General features: G+C 44.3%; 1 protein-coding gene across 2 annotated transcripts in view; it reads left to right on the plus strand.

Moving 5' to 3' along the window:
- Nucleotides 1-2,118: 2,118 nt before the first annotated feature.
- Nucleotides 2,119-14,820, plus strand: part of BMT2 (base methyltransferase of 25S rRNA 2 homolog) — a 115,727-nt gene continuing 103,025 nt past the window's right edge. For both annotated transcript variants that reach the window (XM_054726454.1, XM_008152398.3), the window contains exon 1: nt 2,119-2,393. In XM_054726454.1, the coding sequence (XP_054582429.1) occupies nt 2,234-2,393 (160 nt within the window). In that variant the 5' untranslated portion in view covers nt 2,119-2,233. The remainder of the gene's footprint in view (nt 2,394-14,820) is intronic.

A 14,820-nucleotide genomic window follows, 5' to 3' on the forward strand; every position in this document is an offset into this window, starting at 1 on the left:
TGGAAAAATACGGTAGTTGCAGAGCGCCAATTAGACAGGGAATGTCTCAGGTCTATTTGTTGAAATAGGATTCCAGGAACTCCTCTATAAGGGCTGGCTCAGATGGCAGAAACACAGTGTAGGCTTCTCCCTAAGGTGCCGTATGCATGAGAGGACACTGCATAGAAATGGTTGCTGAACTCTAGTTTTGTTTTAATTGGAGCCCAGGTAGCCACCAGGAGGCCTTCTAAGTAGGTATCCTCGTTTTCAGGGCTCACACATGTAACCAACAACTGCAGTGGAGAAATATGTTGCAACCTAACGCAATTCATTAAGAGCTCTCAGCCATCGAATCTCTGCAGCAGCCTCAGTACCAAGTGAAGAGCTAATTGCAGAGTCTACTTCTCTTTGCAGAGCAGTGTTCCACCTTTCTGGCACAGAAGTAAGCAACCACATTCCCCATGAGCTTCCTAAGGAAGAAAGAGGGGTGTGGGGGAGGCACAAGTTGCCAAACCTACATAGGCACACTCCACAGAGATTAACCCACCAAATGAAAGGGCGGGGGTTCACCCAAGTCAACTTCAAAAGGGTTCAGAGTTCTGCCCTGGCTGATGTGGCTCAGTTGGTTGGGCATCCCCCGCCCCTTGTGCACTGAAAGGTTGCAGGTTTGATTCCTAGTCAGGGCACATGCCTGGGTTGCAGGCTCAGTCCTCTGTAGGGGACTTAAAGGAGGCAGCCAATCAATTCTCCATTCTCACGTGATGTTTCACTCTGTTAACATAAGAACACATTCAAACCTGTAAAGAATTTTTGTGAGTTTATTTGAACCAAACTGTTGACAACTGCCAGAAAGCAGAATCTCAACACATTGGGATAATGTTTGGGAGAATGGTGTTTTTTCACCTATTTCTCTACATTACAGTCAAAGGAAGAGAGGTAAGTGGGCTACATGAAATTCACTGGTGCCGATTAGGGAGGTGGGAGAAAGCAAAGCGGGGGGTTGGGGGGGCGATTTGATAAAAAGTAAAAAGATAGATACAGGCTTCTTTCACACAGGTGAGTCCAGGATAGTTAACAGTCAACAATTAACACGATAACAACAGCAATGAAGGAAATTGTGGTCAGCAGTCCTGGCGCCAAGGACTTCGGTTGTGACCTGAGGGGTCTGGAAAAAGGGAAGTTACAAGTTACCCTGACATTCCTAAGGCGTGTTATCATAGATGCAAAAGACAACAGACAGGCTTAGGTAAGGGGAAGACTGACTTTTGTCAGGAAGAATCTGGCCTAGGACATGACTAATCTGCCATAGACTGTCTTTAGTTAAAAAGTTTTATCTTCAGGCCGCCACGCAGGCCTTCCTTGAGCATGTGGCCCTTTTTGTCCACATCTCCCTCTCCCTTCCTTTCTAAAAATAAAAAAATAAAAAATCTAAAAAGAGAAAATAAATAAACTAAGTGTCAGAGTTCTGATGCAAATGAACGCAGGACAGTATTCCTGTGATACCAGAGACACCATAAAAGTTCTTGAGGGCATCTGTTGTTGCTTCTCCCTCTTTCTTCCCCTCGCTCCCCTCACCTTCTATTACTTTTCTGGGTCCTCTCCTTTCCCCGTTTTCTGTCTTGCACCCAGCACTGACCCTGGAGGCACTGGCGATGGCCAGCCCGTTTAGTAAATCAGTACTTGGAAGCCATGCCTCTCCTGGCGCCGAAGAAAACTGCCTCCGCCAATGACAGGGTGCAGCATGGACTCGGGCAGAGGACCCCAGCCTCATCACACCCCAATATAACTGGCAGGAGGTGGAAGGGACAGCCTTGGACGTCAGAGTGATGTCAAAACCAAGCACACTCAGACGCGCACGCGCGAGGCCCGCAGTGCTTTTCCGCGGTCTCCTCACCGCGCGTGCCCATGAAACCCGGGGGGGCGGGGAGAGAAGAGGGGGTGGGGTTCACGGCTCCCACCTCCTCAGCTGCTCTCAGCTTGCCAGCCCCGCCTCCTTCAGCTGCCACCCTCCCAGGCGCCGAGCGCCCCCCCGCGCCCTGGCGCCTCCGCATTGGCTCGCGGCCCTGTCCGTCTCCCCCGCCCTCGCAGCCCACCAATCAGCTCCGCGCGCCTGGGTGAGCCTTGCCCTTGGGCCGGACTCGCGCCGCGGCTCGAGCCCTACGGCCTCTTTCCACGGCCGCCCCCGCTGCAGCCTCCTTCCCCACCTCCTGCGGCCGGAGGACGTCTACGCGGGCCGAGGGGCGGCGGCGGCGAGATGGAGCTCGGGGCCGGCGGCCGCGGCGCCGTTCGCAAACGCGGGGCTGGGCCCGCGAGCCCTCCGCCGCTCGAGGAGCAGGAGCGGAAGCGGGAGCAGGAGAAGCTGTCCGGGGTGGTGAAGAGCGTCCACCGGCGGCTCCGCAAGAAGTACCGGGAAGGTAAACAGCTGAGGGGGGACAGCGGGGGGCGGGGGGGAAGAGAGGGGCGGGAAAGGGGGAGCTCGTCGCCCCAGCCCTTTACCACTCTACCTCCTCCCCCCACCAGGGGACCCCATTCCTATCCGAAGGAGCTGAACGTCAGCCCCTGGGAACGCCGCTCGCCCAGGCCCGGACCCCCTTCTCCGAGGGCCCTTCTGGGGAGCTCCAGGCCGGAGTGAGAACTCAGCCCCACCCCCACCCCCAATCCCCAGCCCCGAGTGGTGCCGAGATCCTTGTCGCCTCTCACGTACACGCTCACCGGGGAAGTGGAGGTCTCGGTGGGAGAGACGAGAAGGTAAACCCGGACCGCAGGCCAAGCCCCTTTAGAAAGGCGGACGGAGGAAGCCCGAGCGCCGCGCCGGATCAGCCTGTGGGATGTGCTGCCCGCGAGCCGCCTTCCTAGGGCTTCACTCCTGCCGGTTGCAGGGCTTCCAAGTCAGCAGCCGCTTAGCTGACTGGGCTTGCCGTCGCCCCACTCCCTGGACTTCAGATGTCTGATCTTCGTGTTTATTTAGGCGGAGGACGACGAGATCTTGGGCAGGTTCTCAAAACGGCTTAGCTTTTGACTCAGCATCCCGAGGACCCATGCTCTGGAGAAGCCGGCAGGCTGGGACCCTCCTGTGGGACATCATAAGCAAAGGAAGAAGTCTTCGTAGCTTTGTTTGTGCCTGAGGAGTGTTTATAGTTGGGGTTCACAGTTGTCCTTGGCGTTCTTAAACATAGGCTAATTTACAGAGCTATCCTCCTCCTATATAATAAAAGCCTGATATGCTAAGTGTCCAGTCAGCCATTCAACCAGTTAGGGTAATATGCTAATGTTATGCTAAGGCTGCTCAACTGCTATGATGTGCACAGACCACCAGGGGGCAGATAGTTTATTGGTCAACCAGTTGCTATGACGTGCACTGACCACCAGGGGGCAGATGCTCTGATTGGTAGGTTAGCTTGCTGCTGGGGTCTCGCCGATTGGCATTGAGCAAGATGGGCTGGACATGCCCTGGAGCCCCTCCCGTAGTCCCTCCCTGCCTGGCCAACTTCCCATGTCCCTCCCTGGTCCTGATCATGCTCCAATGGGGTCCCTTGGCCTGGCCTGCGCCCTCTCGCAATTCGGGACCGCCCCCCCCCCCCCCTTGGGGGATGTTGAAGAGGTGGTTTCGGCCTGATGGCGGAACAACCGGTCGCTATGACACGCACTGACCACCAGGGGGCAGACGTTCAATGCAGGAGCTGCCCCCTGGTGGTGAGTGCGGTCCCATAGGGGGAGCGCTACTCAGCCAGAAGCCAGACTTACGGCTGGCGAGCACAGTGACGGTGGCGGGAGCCTCTCCCACCTCTGTGGCAGTCGGACATCCCCTGAGGGTTTCCGGACTGTGAGAGGGCACAGGCCGGGCTGAAGGACACCTCCCCCCACCCAGTGTACAAATTTCGTGCACCAGGTCTCTAGTTTTATAATACACTGACTGAAAATTCCCAGGTTTTCCGTATGCTCAGGAGAAATTTTAAAGATCAAAATGAGGGATAACTCTCTACTTGCTATCGTTTAGCTTAATTGCAAACTGAAAAGTTGGCAGTCTTCTGGTGTTGATCTTATACATAATTTAGCATTAGGAGCAAAATTATGAGTTGAGGAAACAATCGTGTAAGATCATGTTAATCTAGAAGATTAATACTAAGTGTCTTTGTTCCTTTGAATATAGTTGAGATATGTTTTATTTTTCAAACTCTTTAAAGTCCAAGTTTCCTTCCTTGGCAACTCAAGCCTAGCATTTTATGTAGCTACTTAAATAATAGTCTCAAAGATGGCCTACAGTTATTGTTTAGTAGATAGCAATAGAGACATCAGGTATAGTTATGTTGAAATTTGTTTTTTAAAAGAATGTTTTAAACCACAACCCACAATTTATTCAATAAAATGACTCTTTACCATAGCAACCATTCTTGATATTCAGAGAATGAACTTATATAATGGCATTCAGGCCTGGCCAGCGTGGCTTAGTGGTTGAGCATCAACCTATGAACCAGGAGGTCAGGGTTCAATTCTGGGTCAGGTCACATGCCTGGGTTGTGGGCTCCATCCCCATTGTGGGGCCTGCAGGAGGCAGTCGATTGATGATTCTCTGTCATTGACGTTTCTGTCTCTCCCTTCCTCTCTGAAAAAAAAAAATGTCAGTACAGATTCAGCACAGATTTTTATGTTTGGAGAAATAAGGAAATGGACACTTTCCTTTTATTTATAATGCTATTTTGTACAAATTTAAGAAAATATATCTTTTAAAGAAAAAATGACTAGCATATAATTCAGTTTCCATGTTTACCTTTTAATAATTTTATTATCTACCTAATGAAAGAATAACATGCTAATTGACCATACCTTCACTATGCCCACCAGCCAGTCAGGAGTGAGTATGCAAATCAACCCAGCAAAGACGGGTTAATTTGCATATGCAAGCGCCCGCGCCCAGCGGCTGGGGTCAGGGCAGTCAGCACCACCCCAGCGCCCTGGGCCTCTGGGCAGCATGGGAAGGCGGAAAGGCGGCTTCAGCCAGAGCGAAGGCATTGCCAGCAACCAGGGGAAAGAAGGCCCATTCTTGCATGAATCTTCGTGCATCGGGCCTCTAGTTTATTCATAAATGCATAGGTTTCACTTAACATACTGCTAATGTTTAATGTTTTTAAGTGTTGTTTATACTTGCTTAGTTTCCACGTGTTGAAACACGTCTATAAGCTTGAATATTAACCAAGGGAATACTGGTTATAATGAGAATTGGTAATTGGAAGTTACTAGAACTAAAATAGGTACATCTATAATAATAAAAGCATAATATGCTAATTAGACCAGACGTCCTTCTGGATGAAGCTGGGGCTGTAAGGGAAGCCTGGGTACCGGGTGCTGGAGGGAAGCTGGTGCCAGCAGCTGGGGGAAGGAAGGTCTACTCTTGCACGAATTTTGTGCATTGGGCCTCTAGTGTAGTTCATAAGTGAATGATCTGGTGTACTTCTGAGCAGGTAAAGTCCCTGCAATCTGTAAACCTTTGAGACTGTTCTTTAGGTATCTTAATGCCCTGAATTTCACCAATGATCTAGACTTCTCTAGGCTTTATCCCAGTGATATACAAAGCCCCATCAGTGACCTAGCAAAATTAAAGATCCCAATGAGCATGCCTTCCTTCCTTTATTTCTGATATGTAGGTTAAATCTTAGTTATGATTTGAAAAAAATCTGAAAAAGTCTGATGACAATTTTCGGTGTTTTTCTTTGAGGTCTTACTATTGTTATAATACTGATGGTCCCCAGTCTGAACATATATTGTACATGTTCATTTGCAAGTCAGCTATGGTCATAAAGTAATATAAATGGGGCTTAGGTGCTTTACACAGGCCTACTTAATCAGTAACATACATGAACCTCTAATACCAATAACTGGAAACTACACTCCTTTTATAACAATACTAGAGGCCCAGTGCATGGATTCGTGAACCGGTGGGGTCCCTCGGCCTGGCCTGCGGGCCTGAAACCCGCTCTCTGACATCCCCTGAGGGTTCCCGATTGCAAGAGGGCAGTTCTCGGGTGATGTGATGCACCCCGGAATCGGGCTCCCTCCTCTTTGGTTCTGGGTGCGTTACCCACGAACCGCAGCTGCCAAGTCACTGCAGCTTGGCAGCTCCTGCGTTGAGCATCTGCCCTCTGGTAGTCACTGTGCGTCATAGCTACTGGCTGGACGGTCGCTTAGGCTTTTATATATGTAGATATATATAGAATCCTATCAGAAAATGCAGTGAAAATTCCAGCTTAGAATCTTGAAATGTTAGACTAGAAGGAGCCTTAGCATTTATCATTGATTCCCAGGCATGGCTCATCAGTAGCTTCATCTGAGTCCCTTTTAGAAAACTGTGTTCCATTTCAGATGTACATTTTCAGAATCCTTGTTTTTGGGGCCTGGAAATTTGTCAGCCAGATTTTGGAGTGGTGATCTAAACTAATTCCTTCCCCTGCATGAGTGAACTGAATCCCCCAAATATTAAAATAACTTGCTTGAAGTCTGGATAGCACATAATTAGCACTGTACATATTTTATGGGAATAATAGTCTTTTCTTCTCAATTCCAAGCCTAATTGTGACTCCAAATGTTGGTGGAATGGGAGGGAAAATGGGAAGCAGGAAAGTGGCCCTAGAATTTGTGTTAGGTAAAAAGATATAAATTGATGGGAATGGGGCAATCCATTGGATAGCTGTGATTAGCTAAGCTGAGGCTGTTCGAGAGACTGCAATCTCTTCTCAAAGAGAAGGAAATAAATTGGGATAGAATGAAGAAGGCGGCAAAACATTTACTGGATAGTAAGGACAGGAATGAGAACTGAATAATGAGTGTAGGCTTGGATATATAATTTTTCCTTCTCTTATTTCTGGTAGTGGAATTGAAAATGAAGCAGGAATAAGAATGAAAATAAGATTTTCCTGCTGTGGTAGGAAAAGATTTCCCTCCACCTTCCCAATCCATTTGTGCAACTGATGCTTGTTGATGTAATGAGCAGTCTTGGGGTACTGGATAGTGGATAGACTAGTGGCAAAGGCTAGCAAGTAGGTTTAATGCACTCTCCTTTGACCTTTTTCCTCCTCTCTGCTCCATATTACTGCCTGTCTTGTGTCGCTACTTAAAGGTCCTATGTCAGTTTGTATCAGGGTAAAGTGAGAATTGGAGGTAAAGTTAGTGTTTCAGGCAGTGCTGTTATCTGAAGTAGTTGCCAAGAGGAAATGGTAAGGCAATGTCTAGCAGTAGTGATGAGAAGGAGTGTTTCTGTGTCAGCCATTTGTAGATAAGGGACAGTCTTTTAGATTGAGTGTATGCAGATATGTGTTTTCTGTCTTTGCTATACAGAATTTAAAAATAAGACCTCCATGTAAATAAAACATTTTAAATATAAGAGTTTACATATGTAGATATGTGTAGAATTAAAAACTAGCAAAGACAGCTTTTTAATAAGAAACAGCTAGTTTTGCTTTTTATAACTAATTGAGAACTGTAGTGGGGCCATGTATATTTTCACTTGTTTTTGTATGATTTTTTTTCATAATCCCAGTTACTGGCCCCTCTCACAGACACCAGAGAAGTGGAGAGGTGTTATGGGACAGCCTCCAGAATGGGAGGGAGAGGGTTGTCCTCAACTTCTTGACCTCTCGTACAAACGAATTTAAACGACAAAACTCCAGTTGATTGCATTGTGAAAAGCCAATTTATTAAAGCAATTTAAGCAAGCAAAATTATTAAAGAAGCAAGGCAAGCAAATCTATTTCATTTCATCCAGCTCGGAGCGCAGATGGACTGTTCCGGCTAATCGGAAAAACAGATGTCTGGTGCAGGTTCAAGGAGTTATATATCCTCCTGTCTACAGGTTTCAAAGATTCTTTTGCTGAGTATCTTGGTATAGATTAAGTCTCAAAATACCTTTTTATTCCCAGAATTCATAAGAAGCAACTGGCAATTTTATCTTGCCACACCCCGAGACTGCTGGCTTCTCTGTTAGGGATTAAAAAATAAAACTGCCCCTTTCTCCTTTCGCCCTCCTTTCCTTCATTCTTTCCTCACGGAGGCTTTTTTAGCCATTTGCTCTCACGTGTACTTGGCTGAGGAGGATAATGGCTTGTTATCTGTGTGCCAGCTGCACATTGCCCACACTGTTTGGCCTTGTTTCAACTTTCCTGTCTCAGTTTCCCCATTCCTCCTGCCCGGGAAGTTTCCTAGCTTCTTATCCTGAAACTCTAGTCACATAATTCTGTTAATATAATGAACGTTATTATGCTTGGCATCTTCTCTTTTTCCAAAGTAAAAATTCCATGTAAAAATTCCAAGAAAATGTAAAGGCTGTGGTTGTTAGAAATGAAAGTATGATCTCGATTCCATTTAGTTTTGATTTTTTTAACCTGTCTTGTGAATATATTTACTTTAGCAAATTTCACCAATTTATTTAGTCTCTGAATTTACTTATTTTATATGCCTAGCTGATCAAAGCAATTCATCACATAAACCCATGCAGTTTATTAATTAATCAGAGAGAAATAAAAGTACATGTTAACCTGGTAGCAAGCAGTGATAAGTATTCTCAAGGTCATGAGATTATGGGTGATCTTTATTCTCCTTTTCTGCATTAAAAAAAATCATGTTTTTTATAGCACTGAAAATACAAAACTAGTTAAAAAGACTGATACTGAAGCAGAAAAGGAAAACACAGGATAGGTTGGTTCTTAAGACTAAATCCAGAAAAAATTGTGTTACAAAGATTAGCCATTTTATTTTTATTTTTTATTGATTTCAGGGAGGAAGGGAGAGGGAGGGAGAGGAGAGAGAGATAGAAACATCAATGGTGAAAGGGAATCATTGATCGGCTGCCTCCTGCACGTCCCCCACTGGGGATCGAGAGCCCCAGCCCAGGCACGTGCCCTTGACTGGAATCGAACCCGGGACTCTTTAGTCCGCAGGCCTATGCTCTATCCACTGAGCCAAACCAGTTAGGGCAAGATTAGCCATTTTGAGCATCATTTTAAGACTCAACAACTAAATAGCCAAGTTTAGATGTTTAATTCTTGTTGATTATTAAAATTGTTTTTCATAGTTTGGGACAAAGGGTGAGTTAGATTAGTGGTTCAGGATCAGCTGAAAAATATATTTGTAATTGATTATTCTTTAGCAGACACCTAAAACAAGAGAGTTGGAGAAAGGGAAAATCTTTTGAATTAGAGATACTTTTAAACTAAACCCAAAAGGTCTAAAAATGAAGGAATGAATATAATGTTAGTGAACTGCCATTCTAGCAGATTAAAAAAATGAAAAGAGTTTAATAATCAGTAACAAGAAAAGATAAAGGGAAATGTGACTCAAACTGTCACTTCATTTAGGAGCACATAGTATAATAGTTATTCGATTTTGTTATTTTTAGTTTTCTTTGTATTAAGGCATCTTTTTAGGGAATGTTTTACATTTCAAAAGATACAGTAAAAATTAAAGTATTGGCGTAGATCCTTTGTTTTGTGGGGAAAAAATGTAACAACACATGTAGTGGATCTCAGTCTTAATTCCACATTAGTATCAACTATAGAACTTTGTGTAACAGGTATCTCTATTATTTTAAAAGTTTTGTAGATTACACAGTGGACAGAGGTGTTGAGGAACACTGAGCTAATATAGGACTGTATATTGGAGAAGGAATCTAGAAGAAAGATCAGGTAAGAGACAGGAATATGATTTAGAGTTACTAGCATAAATAACAGTAGTGATCATGAAAATAGACAAAAAGACTTTCCGAAGTTCAGAATGAGGTGTTTTAGTTAAAGTAAAGAGGAAGAGTCAACGATGACGCCAATATTTCTTGCCAGGGAAAATATAAGTAGCCATCACTATCCAGTTTGAAAATGTGTGTGTTGGGATGGGGGCAAGGAGAACAGAGTAGAAAGCAAATTGACCTGTCCTAAGGAAAGTGGTAATGATTTAGTATGGAATGCATCCCTTGGAAATGTATTGGAAACCCTCTGTTTGGAAGTTGAAGCGTTGATGAAGACAGATGAACTGACCAACGGAGTGATGATAACAGATCCTTGGAAGACACCAGTGTCCAATTTTACATAAATAAGTGCTCTCTTTCTACCTTGTGCTCTCATAGCATAGTTGCTCTTATTGTTTTTATCACTTACCAGTTCATTTGTCTGTCTTTCCCACTAAACTTAGTTCCTTGAGTAGGACTCTGCCTTTTATCTTTGTACTAGAGGCCCAGTGCACGATTTTGTGCACCAGTGGGGTCCCTCGGCCTGGCCTGTGGAATCAGGCTAAATCTGGCTTTCCGACATCCCCTGAGAGATCCCGGATTGCGAGAGGGCGCAGGCCAGGCCGAGGGACTCTACTGGTGCATGATTGGGGCCAGGGAGGGACGCGGGAGGTTGGTCAGCCAGGGAGGGACTGCGGGAGGGCTCCAGGGCATGTCCAGCCCATCCATCTCAGTCCTGATCAGCCGGACCCCAGCAGCAATCTAACCTACCAGTTGGAGCGTCTGCCCCCTGGTGGTCAGTGCATGTCATAGCAACTGGTTGACGGGTTGACTCTCTGCCCCCTGGTGGTCAATGCACATCATAGCGAGCCGTTGAATGGCCTTAGTATATCATTAGCATATTACGCTTTGATTGGTTGAAGGGACGACTGGACACTTAGCATATTAGGCTTTTATTATATAGGATTATATAGGATTATATAGGATTTCTAGTACCTAGAACCATGCCTCATAGCTTTAAGGCACACATACACAAAAAGAAAGAGGTTAATATAGATATTTCCTATAGTTTAATCTTTTATATTCATAACTTTTAAGTTTTAACTTTTGGATATCATTTTTTGTAATGAATTTATGGTTATATCTCCTTAAATTGAGTATGTTAGATTAATGTTACCCTTTTTAAAATGGCCCAGATTATCATTTTGAATAATATTCAATTTTCTGTATATAAAACTAAAATTTTGAGAATATAGATATAATAAAGTACTTTGGTTTTAACAAATATTCGATAAATGTTTGTTGCCTTATTTTACTGTATACTGTGAATTTTATTTCTTCTTTTATCTGCTATTCCCCTTTTCCTACCCATTGGTTTCTACATACCAGTGTCAGCCAAAGATTTAAAAATAAAGTTTTGCCAAGTTAATCTCTGTACTTCAGTTTCCTTATATATAAAGTAAAATATCTGCCTTAAAAATTAGATAAAAACTGATAGGAGTGTTGCAATGGTGCATTGTGTGTCTCTATGTATGTGAGTATTGGAAGATGGTAATAGTTTTTTGTATGTATGTAAATTTACTTATATTCTAACTTAACAAAAAAAAATTTTGAAACACCAATATTAATCTCCTAAATGTTGTAGATGAAATTTATATTGACTGCAAAATTCAAACACCTGAGAACAGTTTATTTAAACTGTACTAATTTATTGTGCTTTACGTGCAGATATACTGAAGCCCATTGTAAGGGTTATTTTAGAACTAGCAGCCCGTTTGCACGAAGATTCGTGCAATAGACCTTCATTCACCTGGCTGCCTGCACCAGTTTTCTATCGGCACCGGGGACCCAGGCCTTGGCTGTGGCCACCGCCTTCTGCCTTCTTTCAGGGTCGGGCTTGGCCCCAGGCGACGGCCTTGGGCTCAGCTGCACCCAGCATCCCTGCTAAGGATCGTAGGAGCTGACCCCCTGGTCATTGCCTGCGATCTGTGCAGGCTCCCCGCTGGTGCACAAGGCCAGGAAAGCCTCCGTCCGAGGCTTTCCCGGCCTTGGGCTCGGCCGCACCCAGCGTCCCTGCTAAGGATCTTAGGAGCCGACCCCCTGGTCATTGCCTGCGATCCGTGCAGACTCCACGCTGGTGCCCAAGGCCGGGAAAGCCTCCGCCCGAGGCTTTCCCGGCCTTGGGCTCCGTCGCACTCCAACGTCCCTGCGACGGTTTCCTGGTGTGCGTGGCTGGTGGTGTAGCGAAGGTATGGTCAATTTGCATATTACTCTATTATTAGGTAGGATAGATGGCCAATCCCCATTACTTCAGAGGAAGGGGTGTCTGAGTATCCCTTATTCCCATTTATACAAAAATTCCTCTACTTTATAGAAATTCCTGTTCCTATCAATACCGAAATTAAGTCCCAGAGATTAGTCATAAATCCTTTGTTTACATTAAATAAGTGATTTGTGTGGTTGTACACATATTGGTAAAGTTTCACAAGGGTATAACAGATGTTGATGCCATTGATTTCTCGCTTTTCTTGATTCTTTTCATTTCTCATACAGAATGTATTCAAAGAGTTTTACATTTTGAATTAATGATTTTTATCATAAATATGTATATAGTAAGAGTGCTCCTAACATGGAAGATACACGATGAGCCAAATTGTGTTTGTAGATACTAAGTTTTATCTATGCAGTGTTGTGGGTTTTTTTAAAATTAAATTTGACTCTTCAGGTTGCCCCTCGCCTCATTGCTTTGTATATTATTTCACCAGGTATTTGAGTTTACAACCTTGCTATACACCTGTGATTGTGAACCGTGGCTAAAAGTGGATTCATTCATCTGGGGAGTATTAAAATAAATGACCAGTTCCCACTTCAATTAAATGAAAATTCTGGGTGATTCCACTGTGCAGCCAGAAATCTAACAAATAATACTGTTGCAGGGATTAAATAACTGCATTTAACTGACAAAAGACCACTAAACAAGTGGCTAGTAGAGTCAGTGTATTTTGCTATAGTGCAAAGCTTTGTTCATATTCATGAAAGTTTATCAATTAAAAACCTCATAAAGAGAGGCAAGGTGGTTTAGTGTTTAGAACCATAGACTTTGCAACTTGACTGCCAGGTTGGATGAGTACCCTTGAGAAGGTGACTTAATCTCTCTGTACTTCAATTTCCTTATCTGTAAAGTATGTGCCTTCATGGGTTGGTATTAGCATTAAGTGAGTTAATATTTGTTAAGTACTTGTCAGACTTCCCCTTTGCAGTGCCACAAAGAAGGAAACTTGATTCAGTGCAAAACAGCTCAGTTGTGATACAGCATGGCAGTGAGGTGGCTCTGGGACTAGGTCCCTTTTCAGATAATTATCCTTGTTCTGCTCTGATCTGTTTTGTTGTGCCCTGCGTTGGTCTGCTGTTTCCTGCCCTGCCTCACTCTGCACTGCTCTCCACCTAGGGAATCTTCTGTCTTTGGTGGAAAGGGAAAGGGTGCTCCCTGAACCAGAGGGGAGCTGGTTTATATAGACAGAAGTCCCTGTCGCTGGTGCCTGATTGGTCCATCCTCATGCAAATGAAGACTTCACATCTTCCCAGTTTGGTCCGAATGGCAATGTCTTGGTTGGTCAGAACGGAGCTGCTCCAATTGGTCAGTGAAGATGCTGATGGGGATACAGTTGCACAGCTCCAGTTAGACAAGGTATGTCTCAGTCCTGTGGGTTGAAATAGGATCCCAGGAACTCCTCCAGGGCAGGCTCAGAAGCAGAAACACAGTGTAGGAAGGCAGTTCAGTGCAGAAGGAAGGCAGCTTAGTGCAGGCTTCTCCCTGAAGTGTGGTTTGGGTGAGAGCCCCTTTTTAGAGCTGCTAGGCTCTGGTTTTGTTTTGTTTTTAATTTAAGGTCAATTAAGCCACCAGGAGCCCTTCTTAGTAGGCAGCTTCTTTCTCAGGGTTCACATAGTTAAAGCAGCGTCTGGCATTTAGGAAGCCTTAAATTTGTTAAATATACAATTTAAAAAACAACAGAGGGAGTGGCTTAGCTTGTTGGAGTGTCATCCTGTATACCAAAAGGTTTCAGGTTTGATTTCCTATCAGGGCACACACCTAGGTTGCAGGTTCCATCCTGTTTGCGGCACATAATGTTTCTTTTTCTCTCTTTCTCTTCCTCTCTCTCACATCAGTAAACATATCCTTAGATGAGGATTTAAAAACCCACAGAAAACAGGTGTGTCGGTAGCCTGGATGCATTTAAGGACTATAACATTGAAGACTGAGTGATCCCTGGAATTTCTACCTAGACTGTTCTGTAGTCTGTTCTCCAGTATTAGAATGACTGTCACATTTTTTTGCTCCCTTTTGCTTCCTACATTTATAAGTTTTTATGTGAAAGGTCTGACCTTTTTAATACACTTGAATATTGGTTATCCCCACCCCTTATCCCCTGCCCATTAGAGAAATGACTGGATGTAAGAAGCAGGTAGATGTTCAGGTGGTTTATTCATTTGATTCTCAAGAGCTGCTTCAACACAAAACACCTTGGATATTTTGTCCCACCTTGAAGTGTGTCACTATATCAGGTGTTCAAGAATGCTAAGAAGGCTGGTCTGTGTGTGATTTCACTATGTTCTAAGACAATCTGGTCCTGAACACTTGTTTTAATGCTTTGGGATAGCTGCTGAACTTGTTTCTACTGGGCCATGAGGTTCTCTGTTTACCTCATATTAGAGGAAATTACTTTTAAAGGTTCTTTGAACTTGAACTTGGTAATCTGGTCATCTACAGATAATGTATCTCGCAGCCTGTATTTGGTAATATGCCTAAATAAAAATCATATAAACTGTTAGTTCTGAATTAATAAAAGTTCAAGACTTGTTTGTGATACTCAAGTAAATCTTTATTTTTTTTTAAAGAGAATTTGATGACCCTCAAATTTAATGAAATACAGTTTTTAGTTTGTAACTTTTATGATGCATCGTTTTTAAAAAGTAAATTTATTGAGGTACAATTTTATGTACAACTAGAGGACCTGTGCATGAAATTTGTGCACTGTGGCGGGCGGGGGGGGGTGGGTCCCTCAGCCGAGCCTGCGCCCTCTCACAGTCCAGGACCTCTTGGGGGATGTCTGACTGCCGGCTTAGGCCTGATCCCC

The sequence above is a fragment of the Eptesicus fuscus genome, chromosome 14 (genome assembly GCF_027574615.1).
Source record: "Eptesicus fuscus isolate TK198812 chromosome 14, DD_ASM_mEF_20220401, whole genome shotgun sequence".
Classification (NCBI taxonomy): Eukaryota; Metazoa; Chordata; class Mammalia; order Chiroptera; family Vespertilionidae; genus Eptesicus; species Eptesicus fuscus.